At 44.6% G+C, this 18,994-nt stretch overlaps 1 protein-coding gene across 1 annotated transcript in view; it reads left to right on the top strand.

Annotated features, from left to right (window-relative positions):
• Positions 1-18,994, top strand: part of VPS53 (VPS53 subunit of GARP complex) — a 67,588-nt gene that overhangs the window by 44,641 nt on the left and 3,953 nt on the right. The window contains 4 exon segments of the mRNA XM_030472326.2: positions 2,031-2,109; positions 7,051-7,199; positions 12,422-12,491; positions 16,291-16,428. Coding sequence (XP_030328186.1) covers positions 2,031-2,109; positions 7,051-7,199; positions 12,422-12,491; positions 16,291-16,428 — 436 coding nt within the window.

Here is an 18,994-nt window from a genome sequence, read left to right on the forward strand (position 1 = left end):
ATGTGCTCTTCTTGAAGTTCAAAAGTAGGAAAATTATTGTCATTTAAATCCAGAAATACGTGATTCCCACCCCCCTGCCCTACTTGTCTGTTGTGAGATCAGGGGTAGTGTTCAGAGACCCCTTGAAAGCCTGAAGCGTTGAACTTATTGTACTAAGAACTTACTATACTGCTCATTTATGGCCTCAGATTCCCGATCTGTGCATCTGTCAGGGATTGTCTGAGGATTCATTAACTGCTCCTGAAGTACTGTTACGTGCTACCCAGGGCAAAGATGTGAAGTGGCTTCTGGCAGAACCAGGATCATGTCATGATGCTTTGCGTTTGCAACACCACTTTCTTGTTGCACTGTTTCCACTCTACAGCCGGTATTTATTTTGAAGAGTAGACAAATAGGTTTCTCTGCCTGTTTGCAATTTTGTGGTTTTTAGGTGAGAGCCTGCGCTTGGGGCAGGCTCCTGATGTATGGACACTAGTGGTGAGGTCGCTTTCCTTCCACTGAGAGGGTTGTGTTTCATTTTGGTGCTGAACCACAGCTCTTTCCTAAAAGTCACTGACAGCAGGTGCCCTGCAGGAGTCAGCTGTGCCCAAGAGACATTATTTCAGTCCAGCTGGTGGAATCCCCCAAGGAAGTAAATCCTGTAGTGCCCAGCAGAAGCAGAGGCACCAGCAGAAATGGTCATAGGCTTTTTTTATCCCAATGCAAGTTTTAGATCATGTAACTTGAAGCCAGTATTCACTTCATCTCCCAGACTAAGTTTTCCAACTAATTTTGGATGAGTTTGCCTTTACAAACAAATAAATTGCTCTGAAGGAACACTCCTTTACTTGCCATTCTGTTCCAAACTTTATGTGCTAGAGCTTTAGGAAAGGGAATAGATAACCTCTGTGGTTTGCAGGGAAGAACACGACCCAGCTCCCAGCAGCAGAATTAAGAGTGGGTGATACCATATCTCAATGAGGAGGTGGATATTTAAAAATATTTTGAACAGTGAACTCCACAGTAGTAGCCAGAACTTCAAAAAGAAGATGAGGGGGAGGAAAACTGGTTGGAAGAAGCATTGGTCAGATTTCTTACAGATCTGCGATTCCCATCTGTGCTACCATCATAAGAAAGAGCGAAAGTAAAACCCAGTTTTTACATATATAATCCCAAAGTTGTAAACAGGCATCTGGGGCAGATTTAAAGTTTACTCTTCCTTAAAAACTGTACTTACTCAGTGAAACAGAGTCACTTACTACTTCTAGCAGAAGTTGTCTGTAATGTGAGTACTGCGTTATGTGCCCTCAAGGGTGGTCTGAGCTGTTGCAGACAATGTTTCTTGGTTGTTGTTTTAGGATCGGTTGCACCTTTATGCACATCATAGTATGGTGGCATCAAATATGTCTCTAAGCAATATTGTGCTGTTAGGAAAAAAAAGAGGGAGGGAAATGTGTTTAACTAATGTGTTCTTTAGTCTGGTATATGTCTTTGAGAAACTCAAACAATAGATGGCGGCAATCCTAGACATAGTGTAAATAAGGCATCTGCCTTGATCTTCTCAAATGGGAGACATGTTCAGAACTCACGCAGATGTACTTTTTTAAATCCTCTTTGCAAGTTTCTGTGAGTAGTAGAGTATTGGCTGTGAATAAGTGGAGAGATGATAAAATATTAGTTTTATACATTAAATTTGAAGCCAAATCCAAGTCTGGGCTTGGGTTCTTGGGGGTTCCTCTCCTTCCTGATGCGAAGGTGGGGGTTACCCCATGTGACACCTTTGATCTCCAGCCCCTTCCATGTGTCAAAACAGAGAAAGGTCTACTGTTAAAATGTTCTCTCTACACTAAAGCCCATTGTGTAGCTCCCTGATGAACAGCATGTAGAAATTCCCAGCTCCTTTTCAGTACAAGTTTTAGCCATGGGTATTCACAGCATAATGCTACTGTCAGCCAGTAGATTATTTTCCTCCTTTCACAGTCAAATACGCCAGTTGTGGCACTGTGTCACTCAGTACTGTTCTAAAACTCATGCTTGACTTTTTTTTGCAGTGTGATCTCCAACAGCATACAGTTGTTAGTGCAGGACCTGGATGCAGCCTGCGACCCTGCCCTGACTGCTATGAGCAAGGTAGGGTGTGGATTTGTTTTGGGAAGAGGTAGCCTTAAGATCCATGTGGAGTTCTTGGTTGCTTTGATGGCTTTATTTCACAATTGACATACCCTGTCACACTGCCATATATTGATTTCTTTTTGCTTCTTAGAGCAGCAATTGCTTTATTTACAAATGTGTCCTTTTAAGTTGCCATACATTGATTTCTTCTTGCTTCTCAGAGCAGCAATTGCTGTATTTATAAATATATCCTTCACTTCAAAACCTCTTACTGTTCAGGTTAGAGCTTTCAGTCTTCTGCAGCGCAATAAAACACACAGACAAATACTGTCTGTAAGTACATAAGGCTTTATTTTTTACTCCTAATGCCAGTGAAAGCCTTTAAAATTGGGAAAACTTTTGTTAGCATAAAATTTCAACTACAGCTTCTTGTTTGCTGTCCTCTTTGTGTTCTTTAACAAGGAATTTTACTAGCCTGCTTGTTTGTGGTTGTTAAATGGAGGCACTCAAAGGGTAATAAGGAATTGAGATTGAGCCCTATTGCTTCTGTGATCCTCTCAAGGACATATGGAGCCATTCCTAGAGAGGCCCATATGATTAGCACTTAAGGATTTTGTTGCAGTTACACTGCTGGCTTTTATACGTTTGAAATGCAGAGCTGTGTTTTCTTGCCAAAGTATTGTGAAAACCCAGACTGCTTTAGACTGAGGTGAAGACAACAAAAGTGGATTGAACTATTTTTTTTTAATTAGAAATATTAAACATAGAGCTCCATTTTTGTAGGATCAACACACTGTCTCGCTGCCATGAATTTTAATAGCTTTCTGCTTTATGATGTATTCCAGCTGTAACTAGCCCCGCCACCCCCAGCTAATATTTGAAGTGGAATGCAGCTGGTAATAGAGCTTGTACATGTTCCAAGTGAAAAGAGGAATTTTTTTTTCCCCCTGTAAAATAACACTGTTAGGAAGGGCTCAGCACTTCAGGTGTTGTATGTGTGCTGTGTCAGTTCCTTAGATTTCCTGAACCTACAGAGTATAGTAGTATTTGAATCACTTAGCTCTGACTGTTTATACCCAAGTAAACCACAACCTTGAGAAAGCAGCAGCTGGTAGGCCATTTATTTTTGTCTTTGGAACACTGGTAAAATGCAGCACATGTGACGGGACTGATGATATATAAACAAGTTAAGTGTTATGAAATTAGCTAAATAAATACTTGTCACTTGTGCACACATTCCACTATTTGCATCAGACAGAGTCACATTTATGTGATATTTACTAGACCTGGGTTTGGTGTAAGAGTTTTTTCCTTCACCCTCCTCCTTCCTTTCCTTCAGGGCTGGGTTGTTACTCTGACAGTTGAATAAGAAATGCATATGATTGATTATTTAAATGCAGAGTTAGTATTTGGAAGTATAAAATTTCAGTCTATATTAAAGGAGTAAAGGCTGTGTGGCTGGTCCGTTCCAATTTTCCTGTAGTGGGAAGGCATGTCTGTCTCAAGACCTATACTCCATTAGGGCTCTTCCTTTGTTTAGCTTCTTTTCATTTACTTCGCTCTGGTGTCCTCCAAGATTGAACATTCCCAATCCTTTGTTGGAGTCTGGCTTTTCTTTTTCCTTGCAAAAATGTTCAGTAACTATGGAGGTAAATTAAGAAATACTTAAACCTCTAAATCCACTTTGGCTGTGAGCCACTTAGAGAGATTTAACACAGTAAATGGCATTGTGACTATTGATTTCAGCTGGGAATGGTAGTTGGTTTCCCTGATTCTTTACCTTGTGTGTTCTGGAAGAAGTGGTAAATGATGAGAAGGCCCCATATTACAAAATGTGTAGGTGTTAATCTTTAGTCAAACTGTACAGCAGGTGTAGAGTGATTAAACACGGCTGTAGGATGGGGAGCTGCGATGTGGGGTAGGAGAGGAATTTGCCCTAAAACCCCGTTGTCATATTCTGGATAACAAACTACTGTGAATGTGTTGTACTGATCTGTAGCAGGCCCTTAAATTGCCTGGTGTGCTTTATTTTTAATTGTTGGGATAAGGGAACTGCTAATCTGCATGGGATATTTTTGCCCCAATTAAGTTTATGGATTGTACTGGCTAAGCCTTGATTCACTTGCTGAATTAAGCATCGATTTATGTGTAAAACTGTGCTGGTAAGTGGGGCTGGGGGACATTTTAGTGACTCAAGTCGATCGCTTGCTGGGTTTTTATATTTTGCTAAAACCTTTTGGCACAGCTAGAATTTCCTACTTCCTTTACAACTGAGTGGACACCAGCAAGCGCTTAAACATGGAGCTTTAATAATCTCTCCAATACATACAAGGAAAACCCCAAGAGCAGAGCAATCAGAGCTGCCAACTGCTAATTAAAAGTCACCATGGGTACGTTTTAGCGCTCAGACAAGGTGCAGCATGTAACAGTGCAAACCAGAACTCGTGTTGGAAAACAATGGAAGCAGTTTCAAAGGCAGCAATATCTGCTGCCTGCAGCACCCACTGGCTTTCCTCTCCCCTCCCACCTCTTCCTGCATGACCAATGTGTGGTCAAGGGTGAAGGTGCTGGCCTAGTGGTTACGTGTGCTCTCCGTGCCCAGTCTGGAGCCTGTAACTGGCAGTGAGATGCTGCTGAGCATGGGGGGACTTGGAGACTGGTCTATCTTCCATTAAATCATGAAGCAACTCCTTTGCTAGAGACCCAGGTCAGTGCTGGACATGGAAGAAGGACCTGGTGGCTTGTGGCTTGGTGCTGTCACCCCACTCCCAGCTCTCTGGGGACACAGGGACATATGGAGACCTGGGGACCCACAGCTGGGCAGACCCAGGGATGCTTTTGAGCCCCTGCTATGCCCAGAAGGTCGTGCAGCTCTTGTTACGTGCCAAACCACTCCAGTTTTGCTTAGGGTTTCTCTTTTCTCCTTCCTTTTTAGGAAAGCACCCTAAAATCTTGACAGTCCTGGGTTTTTGTTGTGAAAACCAACTCTGAAGGTACCACCAGGGCTTCAAACCCGGGTCCTGCCCTTGCAGGCAGCCGCATTGCCCTGTGTCCTTGCAGTGTGCAGGTGCCTTTTGGCTGCTGTCAGAGACCCTGTGTGCTGGGATTCTCCCTTTGGCCAGCGAGTGCGAGGCCTCGCTGCTCCAGTTCTTTGGACTCATTTTCAGCTTGTGTATGTAAACTATGTGGATATCCCAAGAAAAACATAGGATGAGGGAAAAAGAGGAATAAATTTAAAATGACAGGAACAAAGCTTTACCAGAAGAGTTGGGCTCATATTTCTTCTGATGACTTTTCAGTATGTGTACTATTTCTTTCATTGCAGCTACTGGTCTTTTCTTTGGGTGAAACACACCCACAGACACACACAAAGGGCTATTTTTACTGTTCATGCTTTAAAGGTTTGGTTGTAAAGTATTGCTTTTGGAATGAAGACCAACAAAATGAAAAAGCTACTGTTCTATTGTTGGTGCAATAATTCAACTCAGCAGTCCCTTCCCACTTTCTGGCCATTGCCACTATATGGGGATGGCCTGTTGGTTGAGGATCACTGTCTGTCAGGAAGGGCCAGCGCTGGGAACGTGCGAGTCCATCAGGGAGACAGGCACAAAGTGTTTTCTTTGGATATGGCATGTACCATGAGGAGTAGAAAAGCAGTTGACTCTTGAGCAATCTTCAAATGAAAGATGGAATGAAAACCCATAGAGCAGGTGATGAGAGAGAGATCCTTGCTTGCTGCCTGGGCGATGTGAGATGAGCAGGTTGGGGTTTTGTTTGTTTGGTTTCAATAAAGCTTTGGTAGAACATGTGTAGACTCTCCCAGACATTGTGGTTTTGCAAAGAATTCGGCTTCTCTTGCCTGTTAAGTTGTTTGGCTGGGGTGCAGGGGACAAAGTAGCCATAATTAAATTAAAACCAGGAATAAAAAACTTGTGCACGCAAAATCCAGAACTTGAGAAAACAAGTTTGAGGACAAATACCCCTCAAAAGGAAAAGCTCATCTTCCACATATGTCCAGTTTCCTATCCTGATTTCATATCTGTTTTCCTCCTGTTTCATCTCCAGCATGAGGAGCAGCATCTCCAGATAGTTGGAGCACTTTGCAGAGCGCATGGTCTCTGAACAGTAGCAGAGCTATGAGTGCTTTTCTGGATGCTAGTGTTCCGTGGTGAGACATTGTTACATTCATGGGTGCTTTGGCCAGTCTTTACCCAATTACCTCTTCTTTTTTTCCCCACAACTTACATTTTGTACTCACTGTGTACTCACTGCAAATAAGGCTCAGAGAAAGTCAAGTGAGTTGTACATCTGGCTCACAGGGGCTATTCTGTTGTATTTCTGCTGACTGTAAATGAAAACAAAATGGGAGGTTGAGTAACTCTTCTTAGTTTGTATTTTTTGATGTGAATTTGATAAGAGATGAAGCATCCTACCTTGTACACAAGAAGTGTTTTCAGTGTCAGCTATGCTGGACTTTAAGAGTATTTCTACCTCTTCCATCTATCTGTCATCAGTCTCACCAGTATTAAAGTCTTGGCTGCCATACAGGAATCCAGACTTTGCAAGCTTGCAGATATTATCTCAAATGCCTGTAATCAGGATTTATATGGGCACTTCATCCCAGCAAACTGGAAACTGTTAAATATTAAGGCAGTCTGGCATGCTTCAAAAGCTTTTTTAATCCTGCTGGTCCCCATTTGTGTAGGTTACTGGTCACAATCTCTCTCTGCTCTGGTGCAAAAAGGGCTGTTCTGGGTTTTCTTTCCATTTTGTTGTGGAAAGGTTTTGCTCAATCAATGTAGTGACGAAGAACTTGACCTTGGTGGTGAATTGCAGTGACAGTGTCTTAATGATTCCTCAGAGACCTTTGGACAGGAAGTTTGTACAGTTTTCGTTAACTATTGCTTGAATCTTAATGAATTTAACACTCTTTTTGGTTGTTATTTCCCCTCTGTGCAGATGCAGTGGCAGAACGTGGAACACGTTGGTGACCAGAGTCCTTATGTCACCTCAGTGATTCTCCACATTAAACAGAATGTCCCCATCATCCGTGACAATCTGGCCTCCACAAGAAAGTATTTCACTCAGTTCTGCATAAAATTTGCCAAGTAAGTTACCAACATGGTACAGAGTGTATTGAGGTGTCTGGTTCTCACTAGCCTCTACATGATAATCTGTTTGCTTTCTAGTGTGCTGCATCATGGCTGTTAGTGTCTGGGTGAACATCCAAAGAGGGCACAGAGGGAGGTGGGGTCGGGCAGCAAACACCAGCAGCTGCTGGCAAGGTTAAAAGATACTTCAATTTCTTGTCTCAAGTTTCCTGCTGAGGCAGATTTTCTCAGATATTTCTATTGATTGGTTCTTCCTTACATACCTAAACCATCCCATAAAATACTGTGATGATCACTGCTTACTCTGCGAAGTGCAGAAGGTTTTTTTGGTTGGACATCTTTAAAAGGCTTTGAATGTCTGAATTAGACATGACTCCTGCTGTGGGAACCTACCTTCCTTCCGGTGATAAGAGGCTTTGGTGCTTCCAGGTACTAAAAAATCTAGTGCATCATTTGATTCAATATAACTCCTAAAATACCTATAGCCCTGTAAGGAGGGCATGTGTGATGAGTATATTTTGCCTTGACAGACTAAAAGCTACTTTTTTGTGCAAAAATAGTTCAATAAGGAGGGGAGTATTCAGGGGAGTAGTTCAGATTTGGGGGAATATTATAAGTGTCTTCCTGTCAAGTCGCTTAAAGTTGAGCATTGTGAAAGAACTGGAAGATGAGGCAGAAATGCTCCTTGCCTCTGGGTTTAGGTTTGAAGATGCAGCTCTCCAGCATCTCTTGGACAGCCAAACTTTGAAGCTATGTGTCTGAAAAAAAAATTCAATTCTTTGGGAAGATACTTGGAACTCTTCCCTGCTTGCCTGTGGCCAGCAGAGCTTTGCATGCCAATGCCCCAAGAAAAACTCTCAGGAGGACTCTGCCAGTTGTAGCTGCTGCTTTTGGTGTTGCATGTGACTCTGCTGGTGGACTTGTGAGCTGTGCCATGCATATCATGTGTCACTCTAAAATACCTTAACGTTTCATTCATCTGCAATAAGCTAACCATCCTGAAATAAACTATGGCCTGGCAGTTACTGTATTGGTTTGAGACTGGAGCTTCAGCTCCTTCTTCAGCAGGGAAGGATGCAGCAGACTCTCCTGAGAACTGTTAGCTCTCGCAGCAGGGAGGCTGGCCTGAGAGTTTCATTCCCCCTTTCTATCTCAGGGTACTCATTAGTTTGCATTAAGGAGCAGTTACTGATAAATCATATTATGACATTGCCCATAATCACTGTTTGAAATGCTGTCTCAGTGCAAATTTATTGCACGTAAGCCTTCTATGTGGTTTCACTTGAATTTTATATCACTAACATGGTGATAAATAAAAACCCCCATTTACTCAGCTGTTCACAGCACACTCTTAATACCTCAGCTTAGTTGCCTCCCTTTTAACTTTATTGCTAAGCACATACCAAGTCAACTCAGGATAAAATGAACATCTAAGCTGAGTGCCTTCATCATAGCTTGTTCCATAGCTGAGCACAGAAACCTGCAAAACTACCACTCCACTTCAAAACCTTTTTTAAGACAACTACAGCTCTGATCTGCAGCACATTAAAATGAAGACATAGTCCTGAGTTCACTGTGCTGTGAATCAGGTGGAGAAGTGAAAATTTGGTTCCTAAGGATTGTTTTGCCAGATCCTATTTAGAGTTCTTCTGTACAACTTGATTTTAAGGAGAACTAGCACAGTGGTAAGGGTGCATTGATGTACTTAAAATGCTTATGACATTTTAATGCATATAAACACTTGTATCTTTGAAGCTCTGAATTCTTATGGAATATGCTTGCCTGCCTGATATTAATACCTGGCCTTTTGTGTGCTCCACAACACTGAAAATCCTTTTAACAGGCATTGTACTTCTCCATATGTTAATGCCTGTATCTTTTTGAACTGCCAGCCACTTCTCAGCTCTAATGGATTGTATAAAGCACTAGTGTTGAGTTACAGGACCACAGGGGAGAAGGCATCTAAAGTCACTAAATTTAAAATTGAGGGATGTGAGCCAAGTCTGCAAGAAGAAAAATGGCCATCAGAAATTGCATCAATCCTCTAACCTAATTTGTCATTTTTGTTTTGTTTTGACCAATATGCAACCCTCACTCCCATGAAATAGTGAGAAGCAGTCAGCTTTCCAGGAGGCACTTGCCGGCAGGGTGAGGGGCTCTGTTCTCATTGCACCTCAGTCCTTATCCTTTGAAATCAAAACCCACAGTGGTGAAGCTGTGGCTGCTACGCAGGGATGTGTTTGGGAAGTCTGTGACCTGACCTCAATGAGGAAGAGATTAGGACCGAGAGACAGGAAAAACAAACATCTCTCCCCCTCGCCAGAAAAGCGGCTCATCCATTACGAACAGGCAAGCATGGTGGGTAACTGCAGCAGGCACCCTTCCAGTTCTGGCCTTTACATCGTGCTTCTAGTGAGAGGAGTTGGGTGGAAGAAGATCATGACAAGGAGGCTCCTGGAGGTTTCGAAGCAGCGAGCCAAACTAAGCCTGGGCAAGCTGCAAGGGCTGGTCACTGCCTTGGAGCGGCGTGTAAAGCAAAACCCTTCTCAGCTGCAGTGACTCAGTGACACCAGGATGCTTTGAATGGTGCCCTGCAGTAGTTCATCTTCTTTCAGACAGACAAGACTGTGGTTGCATCTCTGTCTGCCTTGCTTAGCAAGGCATTGTGTCTGATGCATCATCAGTGCAAGGGATTAGGAAAGCAAAGGCTTTGGCAGAGCCACTCACATTGGATGGGAGCCTCTCAGATGCTGTGGTTTCTCTGCTTTAGGTTCCTAATCTGTCTTGCACTGCTTTATTATTACGCTGGGGGCTTGTCTGCTTCTATGGAGGGTTTGCTGGATTCGGTTTTATAGCTGAAACTGTAAATGAATTCTGGCATCCAGTCTAGCTCTGTGGATGTGCAGGGAGTGAAGGCATTTAGAGTACAAAACCTCGTGCAGAGCATTAACATTGAATTTGCACGTATTATTTGCATCAGGATTGCCTGCTGTACGCTGAGAGAGCCAAGCACTGAGTCCAGCCTAGGCAAGAGACTCAAGTGAATTTTTCAGTTAAGTGCAACTGCTCTCGATGGTCTCTGCTTGTCCAAAAAACCCTCCCAAAATACCAGAGCAGCCCTTGGTTCTTATGGTTTGTCTTGTCTGTCCTGCTGGAGTTGAGAAGCTGTTTCCAATAAGGCAGCGTGAAATAACAGGCATGTGGGGATGGAAGGTCACTTTACCCTTCTGCATTGATTGTGGGTGGCCATCCTAAGGGGCCTGGGAATTGTTTCATGCAAGACAGAGAGCTGTCTATGGGAGACCATGTGGTTACATAGAAAAGAAGATTAAAAAAAGACAGGGGAGAGGGTCCTTTGGCTGCTGGTCTGCCACCCTGTAGAAAGAGAGGCTCACTCATACAGAACATGAGCATTAGCTCCATGTCTGACCTTACAGATGGAAGGACAGTTGGACCTAGTTGCAAGATCAAAGGTAGAGTTAATTTCTTGCTCTCTTCAGCTTGTAGCAAGGTGCTGCACCCAGGGCTGCTACCCATTGATCATTTTATAGGATCACCTAAGCTCCAGCTGTGCTTAGCACTCTAATTGCCCTCCGGGAATTAGCTATACACCTGAAAAATGGATTTTAAAACAGATATATTACATCTCTGCTGTAATGCTTTCGTGCAAGAGGAGATAGGGCTTGTTTCTCTCCTCGTATTTGTATTTTGTTGCCAAGGTTGTTTCTCTGGTGGCCAAATTCAAATCTGTTTGGGGCAGCCCAGTAGCTAGTTCTCAGTAGTAGTTCGAAATTGTTCTCCCTGACGCCTCTCCAGGAAAGGATGATTCACTGAGAGAGGTCGTGGCTGTGTCTGAGGGAAGGGGAAAGGAAGGAGCCTTTGCTTGGACTCTTCCTTGAACCATTTCTTTGGATTTTCTCAGCAGCTTGGCATGCTCTGTGCCTGAGTTACACTTTTGTCATTCTTCCATGAGAAAGGGCAAAAAATAAATGTCCTGGCTTGGAAAACAGGTGGCAGGACAAACAAGATGCTGTCCGTGCTCCTTGCTTCGTGGGAAGGAAACAAATAGCTTGTCAGATGCGAGGGGGAAACCACACTGAATTTAGATCATCATCATAAATGGTGTCTCATTCAAAAATTAAAAAACCAGACTGACTTACGTGAACTTAGAACAGTGTCATTAAAATCTAAGACCTGCCACCAGCTCATGGGCAAGGTCCTGGAAACATGAGCCTGGTAGGCATTCAGCCAATGAAGGCCATGTGAAAGAGGCAGAGTACATTGAAAAACAAGGCAGCAAAAGGAAGACAAGGGTATGAGTGGTGTGGTCCTGAGAGTTTGTGTTGTTCATGCTGGCCCTTCTCCTCACGTTCAGCTCCCGAGTTTTCCTGGTGCTGCACCTCAGTAGAGTAGGTTGGGCAGGAGCTTGTCGTATAGGTGATCAGCCAGCGCTTCTGCTAGCAGGGAGCGTCTGCTTCTCCGCTGAAGAATGAAATTGCAACAAAGCCTAAAACCAGGAAGCAGAAAGCTAAAACCAGAGCTGGTGCTCTGGAGTGTGTTGGCAAATATTGGGCTTCCATCCTTGCCAAGTTCTCCCCACTTGAGTATATGTACCTTAGTCGTTTTTCTGAGTCTGAAGTCCACGTTAGTAAAACAGGGTAATGGTGTTTTCACAAAACTTTTTCTTGTCTTGATTGTGTTGGCCAGAAGCTTTCTGGAAGAGTGCCTTTCTCTGTGAGTGTCCAGGGCCCAGCAGACCTCCAGCCTTGGCTGGACCTCAAGTTCAGGGTGTAATATGCATGTTATGGAATTACTTGTATGCAGTAAATTGTAGGTTCTGGATTCTTCTCCTCCGTGAATAGCTGTGCTAATCCTGGCGTGTTGCTGTGTTTATTATGTACAATAGTTTGCTTGTTCTTGACCTTGTACTGTAGTACTTCGTGTATAGTTTATAGCAATTTATTTACACAGAGTATGTGTGCAACTTCTCAATTAACTTTGAGATCAGTATGGATTAAAGCAAAAGAATTGTACCTCGGGTTTGTTGGATTTTTATTTAGTACACTTAATGTGTCTGGAATCATCTTGAGAACCAGGCACTTACAGTATCTTTGTGGAAAGCCATCCTGATTTGTTTTTGCATGCTTTGTTACCACAGAAGACTGTATGACTTCAAATACTCACATGTAATTGTGTCATTTTGTATCTCATCTCTGCAGCTCCTTCATTCCCAAGTTCATTAACCATCTCTTCAAGTGCAAACCAATTAGCATGGTGGGCGCAGAACAGGTAAGAAGAAGTAGTTGGATAGTCTGTCATGTTATATGACAAGTTTTATGACTTCTGGGTTCAAAAAGTCAAGGCAGCTTTTGGTAGAAAGGGGCAGAGAGCTAAGTTACGTGTCCTGAACTCTGGTTCCGCTGAGGCAACAGGGATACACTGGTACAGGGCAGAGTGGAAGCAGGTTTACAGGGATCCTGCCGCAGTGAACCTGTCATGGGAGAGGGGCCTTAGGCACCTTCCCAAGCAGAGGAGCTCTCACTTTGCCAGTCAAAGTAATGATAGCCCAGGAACAACAAACCTCTTACACACCGGTCTAAGGTGTCATGATGAGATTGTCTTCAGTGTGCTCACACAAAGGAAAAGAATGTTGCTTGTGGCAGAAACTATTGCAAGAAGCTTCCATGTCCTTCTCAGGAAGACTATTTTCTCACACATCCTTTCTCAAATCTCCGTCTGCTGCTACTGTACCTTCTCACTTGGTTAAATTCAAGCCTATCGCTTCTCTGCTTGGAAGAGCTGGGGCATCATTAACTTGTAGTTGCTGGTTAAGATGTGCTTCCTCTTTCGTTCCCTTCAAGAAGTGCCAGGGTGGAGAGTGGGCAGTGAAGAAGGCCTGTACAGTAATGGCTTTAATCCTTTATTCATACGTAAGTCTGCTCCTTAAAAGGAATTGCTGGAGGAAGCATCATTTGGAGGGGAAGTGAGACAACAGGAAAACTTTACCAAAAAAAACAGCAACAACCCCAGACCAAAACCCCAAACCCCCAGGTGGCGTCCAGGCAATTTCTCAGCTCAGGAGTTTAAACAGCAATACTCCAGCAGAGCAATGCTGCATCCTCTCAGGGACTGCGTGTGCTGCTCCCAGGTGCTGGCTCCTTCCTCTCGGAGGAAGTGAAGCTGTGGGAGCCCAAGGGCTCCTCTGCAGCCTGATGCAGTTTTGCCACAACCTGTGTCCTGGCTCAATTCCAGTGAGTGCAATTAGATTTTTGCCTCCTCTGGTTTGCCTATGGATGGTTGCTGTCTTCCTCCCCTCAGAGCTGTGCAGGAAGGATGGGACTGGGGAGGCATAGTGCAGAGTTTTCTCTATGCTGTCCCCAAAAAAAATGCTAAATGGAGGCCCTGTTTTGGGGGCAAGTGATGCTGCAGTATCTGAAGACAGGACAGTTTCTTTCCTGCGTAAATGCCTTCCAGGCCTCGCTTCCTCAGGCATTGCAAACTCATCTGATGCTGTAGCATGCAAGATGCTGCAACATGGTGGGGAAGAGCTGTCCCCACCTCTGCCACTCAGTGACTGAGACCCAGAGAAGTGACCACTCAGCATCTGGGGCTCAGGACACCCCAGCTTTCTCCCATGAACCTGTCTCCCTGTTGCACTGAGAGCTGTAGGTACCGCAAGATGGTGAGACACAATCTTAGGGAAGGAAGCACATTGAATTAATGCCACTTGAATTAACACATGCATTTCTGTTGAAATACTGCCCTTTCACAGGAGTCCCTGTCCCTGAATTGCACATGGGCAGCGCAGGGTATTTATTGCCTTGAGACCCTTCATCTCCCACCCCTTGCCTGTGGGCTGGGACCCCGCTGCTCTGTGAGGATGAGGTTTGGATGAGGCAGGTTCTCAGCTGTCCCCAGCACAAACAGCTGCTTCCCTGTGGGCTAATTAGACAAAATCAGAATTGTCCCTAATGGGACTGCTATGAACTTCAAATCAGTGCCTTAAAAGCTGCTTGGGTTTTAGGCATCAAAGATGGGTTCTGAGCAGTGTGTGTCTGCAAAATGAAACAGGAGCTTTACATCAAAACCTTCCTCTTTCTTAATGGGAAGCAAATGAGTGAAGCGCAGTTCCTGCTCATCTTGTGCAATGAGCAAACCTGAGAGTGATTAAACTAAGTCTTTTTTTGAATAACCATCTAAAGTGATTAACCAATTTCCAGCAGTGGGTTTGTGTTTAATGTTAAAAGGTTTTAACATTACTGTATTGGAATAACAGGCCCAATTTTGCTGCTTTAAAGCAGACTGGGAAGATTTTTATTAGCCCGTTTCACAGTGAATATATGTCATTTTTAAGTGGGACATACCTTCCTGGGGTTAGATGTACAGAGGTCTTCAGAAGCTAATCTCCTCTGTCTCTGCAGCATGTAGGTCCTCCATTGCCTTAGCATCTTTTGAACACCCGCCCTGCTCACCCACCAGCATCTTTCCACACCAGTTTTTCTCCCCTGCAAATATTGCTGTGGAATATGCTTTCCAGGCCTTCCCCATCCTAAACACAGTGCTGTTTCCCAATAATCAAGTTTGAAATCTAGGCACTGGGGCATTATTTACGGAAGTGTTCAGTGCAGGGAGAACCAGACCTGTAGGGTTTCACATTGTGTTTGTATCTCTGACTTGACAATCCTCTGTCTCAGCAAGCTTTGGCAGTGAGACAGTAATGCCAGGGACCTGGAATGGGTAACGGGGGAAAATAGGGCGAGTGGACAGAGCTTGCAAGTGCTGTGTCTGTGGGAAAGGCTGCAGAGTGCACAGAACTCCTATTAGCCATGAGAGAGTTTACATGGGAAAGATGTGAATTCTCCAACCATGGAAAAATCTTCCATCTATGGGGTTGCTCGTAGACACACAGGCATCCAGCTACGACAGCCTGAGGCTCCAGCAGCTCTGGGGTGCACAGAGCTGCTCGTTTGTGCTGTGATTTCCTGGCTTCCCAGGACAAGATTGATGGCATCGATTCATCTCATGCAAACCATGAAACAGGCAGCACACAGCAATGATACGCTGCTGCAGATAACAGAGACCAGATTTGAAGTGGTGTGATCCACCATCTCTCCTCCTCGTCTCAGTCCTTTGTATTTGCAGTGAATTCCCGTGTGTGCTGAAGGTTGTACCATAAATGTTCAGATTGTCCACAGTGACTGCTGGGGGGTTCTGCAGGGCCTATAACGTTGTGTGATGCTTCAGAAGAACGAGTTTCCACCTGCTGCTGAGAACCCCTTTGCAGGAGGAAATGCACTGGGTGTGCCAGCGAGCTTTCACTCATTGCTGCGTAAATCAGTTGTGCTCCTCTTCCTCTAGTTTGATTTCATATTTCTGTCCTTCGCTGGTCTTATCTTACTTCTTCAGATACACCTTTTGCAATCAGAAGTGTGTGGTATCGGGGGTAATTTTGCTCTAAGAAACCCTAACCCATAGAATTTTGTCATCAGTGCTTGTGTGGGCTAAATTTCATGGCTGCTGCTTGCTGCTTATTTAGCCACTAGTACAGTAAAAAGCAATATCCAGGCTGGGAGCTTCAGTGTACACAGGGTATTGAGCAGTTCTCCATGGAGCTGTATTGTGTTGCTACTTTCTTTTTAAAGAAAAAAAACCTTAAAATCAAGTGGTTGAGTAAAGCAGAAAACCTGACACAGTGGGTGGCTGGGGGCTGTAGAAAGCATGGTGTTAATTCATTTGACCTCAGTATCTAAATAATGATACAGCTATAGGTAATCAAGATTGTTTCACTTTATACTGTCAAGGGGAAGAGGACTGGATGGAAAACTCTGCTTATGGCAGTTCAACATCTGGCACATAAGTCATTTCAAGTCAGCAGAGTAGTGCTCTGTTCAAATCAGTGAATGGTATTGATACGTAGCCATGGGTGATCATGTCTCCTTGGAGTATCGTTACATGGGTCAGCCCCTCCTGTTCCTGCAGTCCAATTACTGGGATTTTTTCCAGTGTGGGAAGTGTTAAACTTTTAAGGATGTTGGATTATGGCAGGTCATGGAGCTTGGTAATAAGAGGGTGTAATTAACTATTGCAGCTGCTGCTGGACACTCACTCTCTGAAGATGGTTCTCCTGGATCTGCCCTCCATTGGGTCCCAAGTCGTGAGGAAGGCTCCTGCCAGCTATACGAAGATAGTGGTGAAAGGCATGACTCGGGCTGAAATGATTCTGAAGGTAACTCAAGACTTTTGATAACCTGCCAGCCAGACTGCTGGACTGGGATTTGGAGCGAGCGAATTCCAGGGGGCCCTTCCTTTGAACACAGCAATCTGCAATTGCACATGAACGTATGTGAGCTTGTCCGGGTGCGCTGCCAGCTGTTCGACAGAACTGGCTTATTTGCCTTGGGTTTGCCCCCAGTCTCTTTTAACATCTCATTTGAGTTTTCATCCTCATTTTTCAAGGTAACTGGGGGCTCAAGTTCTGCTTACTAGGAGAGCTGAGGCACCAGAGTCCCTCAGGAGCTTGTGAAAATCAGAGCTAGCATCCATAAGTGTCTGCTGCAGGGCAAACCCTCCAGTTCAGGTTACTCCAGGCCTTTGTGCAGACTCCTTCACGCAGGGGAGCCAAGCCGTGCTTGAGTCACCTGTTTACTGTCTAGTGTAACAGCCAGTGCAAACATGTCTGGGTTACTGTATTCACCAGAGTCCTTTTTTATTTTCCAGACCTGGTGCCTGGAAAATGACCCAAAAGCAGTGTGTTGTCTTCATAAAAAGTAACAAGCAAACCAACCTCCCCTTCCCCCTTGTTGCCGGAGTAAGAAGTTTGGGTTGATCCCAGGAGAAGCCATGGGAGCTGTGCAGTTGTACCGTCCTGGGTGATGGGATTGTCCCCTGTTTACCAACAATGCTGAAGTGAAGATGTTCCTCTACGTGTATAGGTCAGACAGGACAGGCTGCTGCCAGGCAGAGCCTCCTATAAACCACAGCCAATGCAAGGAGGGGGTGCAGAGCCCAGGCTCTCCATGCTTTCTGCTTAGTGCGGCTTTGCTCCTGTGCCCCAAGGTAATGTCATGGCTGAGTTTGCATTCTGAATCCAGAAATTAGTTCTGCAATTCCATGCTTCTGGAGTAAGGTGATTATGGTGTTAGTAGATACGTTAGAGCAAGTTTAAATTTTCTTATAAATGGCCTGAAGAAAAATACCTTGGTACTGCTAATGGAGGCGCAGCAAAGATTGGAGCCTGTTGCATAAAGAAATGGGTTTTTCCTTGGAGCTTATGTTTGAATCAGAAAGGTAATGAAATTAATTTGTCTACCTTAGCATCACATTGGCTTCTTTGAGATTGAGATGAAAGCAGTGTAGGAAGTGCTTTGGGCAGGGAATGCAGGGTGCTGCTGGACTGCAGGCTGGGCAGTAGCAGCGTGTCTGCATTTTCAGTCATTTCATGCTTGCCCTGCTGCTGCAGAGCACACTTCTGCTGGCCCTGAGTGAGGGCTCCATGTCGATGTAACTAGTAATGAAACAACAAAACACTTATGGTGCTCAGTGCTCCACAGAGCTGTTGGACAAATCAGGCCCTGTGTGATCAGCAGGTGATTGGGCTGAATCATGGAATCACAGAATGGTTTGGGTTGGAAGACACCTTAAAGCTCATATAGTTCTAAGCTCCTGCCATAGGCAGGGGCACCTTCCACTAGAGCAGGTTGCTCTGAGCCCCATCCAGCCTGGCCTTGAAGACTGCCAGGAATGGGGCATTTCAGTAGGAAGGCTTGTTTGCAGGGGCCCAGAGCTGACTGGTCATCTCTGGCTGTTGTGTTTGCCTTGTGGATTGTCTCTTTTTATCAGTGCTCAGACTCTGCTGTTTCCAAATTGTGTATCAGAGACTTTTCCCTAAGAGCTGTTTCACCCTCTCAGAGGCACAGGCCGCTACACTCCTCCATGGTGTTTTCAGGGCTCTCCTACCTAGTTAGAAGATGGCTCAGAAATGATGCCTCTGTTGCATACAGCAATGCCACCACACAGCAGCGTGCCCAGGTTTATACTGGTGCAGCTGTAATTCAGTAGGAGTATCCATGAGCTCAAAGATGGCACAAAAAATTCATTTAGCAAAGCCCTACAAAGCATAGATGAAAGCGAGAAGGAGGGCGTCAGGGTATGCACGTCCCACGGAGCTGTTTCCTTTCTTCTCTGGCTCTGCTGTCTGAAGTTCCAGCTTTTCATCTTGGCAGAAGATTTTTACAAGGGCTGTAAATTAAGGACTTATAAGTATATACATGGCTATGATGTTTCATTGGTCTGAAGTGCAGGGAAAGAAAGAAATGTCTCTGTGACAGAATACAGTGTGGGGTGAGCTGGGTCAATGGAAACATATGGAAATGTTTTCAGAGACAGGGAAGAGTTTGGTCCTGTGCTGTTTCTGCCCTGCATGCACACACATTCACACACACGCTTCCCCAGAATGATGGTTTTGCTGCCCAGCATTATCAAAAGGTGTGTTCTCTATGGAGCTTGCTGCTTATGTAAGGAAAATATAACAATGAGTAATCATCTTTCCAGCTTCAAGGCTGTTCTGATTTTTTTTCCTGACTTGACTGTTGCTGGCATTAAGAGGGTGTGAGCTCCGGGGCAGACGACAGCAGGGGGTCACACATTGCACCCCAGCCTCTCCAGAGGAGCATACCCAAAGGACCGAGTGGCTGCATGTGGCACCGCTCACCCATCAGGTTCCATGTCAGAAGCAGGAAGACTGCACAGCAGATTGTTCTGACCACGCTGTCCTGGGGATGGAGGGAAGGACT

This window comes from Strigops habroptila, assembly GCF_004027225.2.
Source record: "Strigops habroptila isolate Jane chromosome 13 unlocalized genomic scaffold, bStrHab1.2.pri S16, whole genome shotgun sequence".
NCBI classification, from domain to species: Eukaryota; Metazoa; Chordata; class Aves; order Psittaciformes; family Psittacidae; genus Strigops; species Strigops habroptila.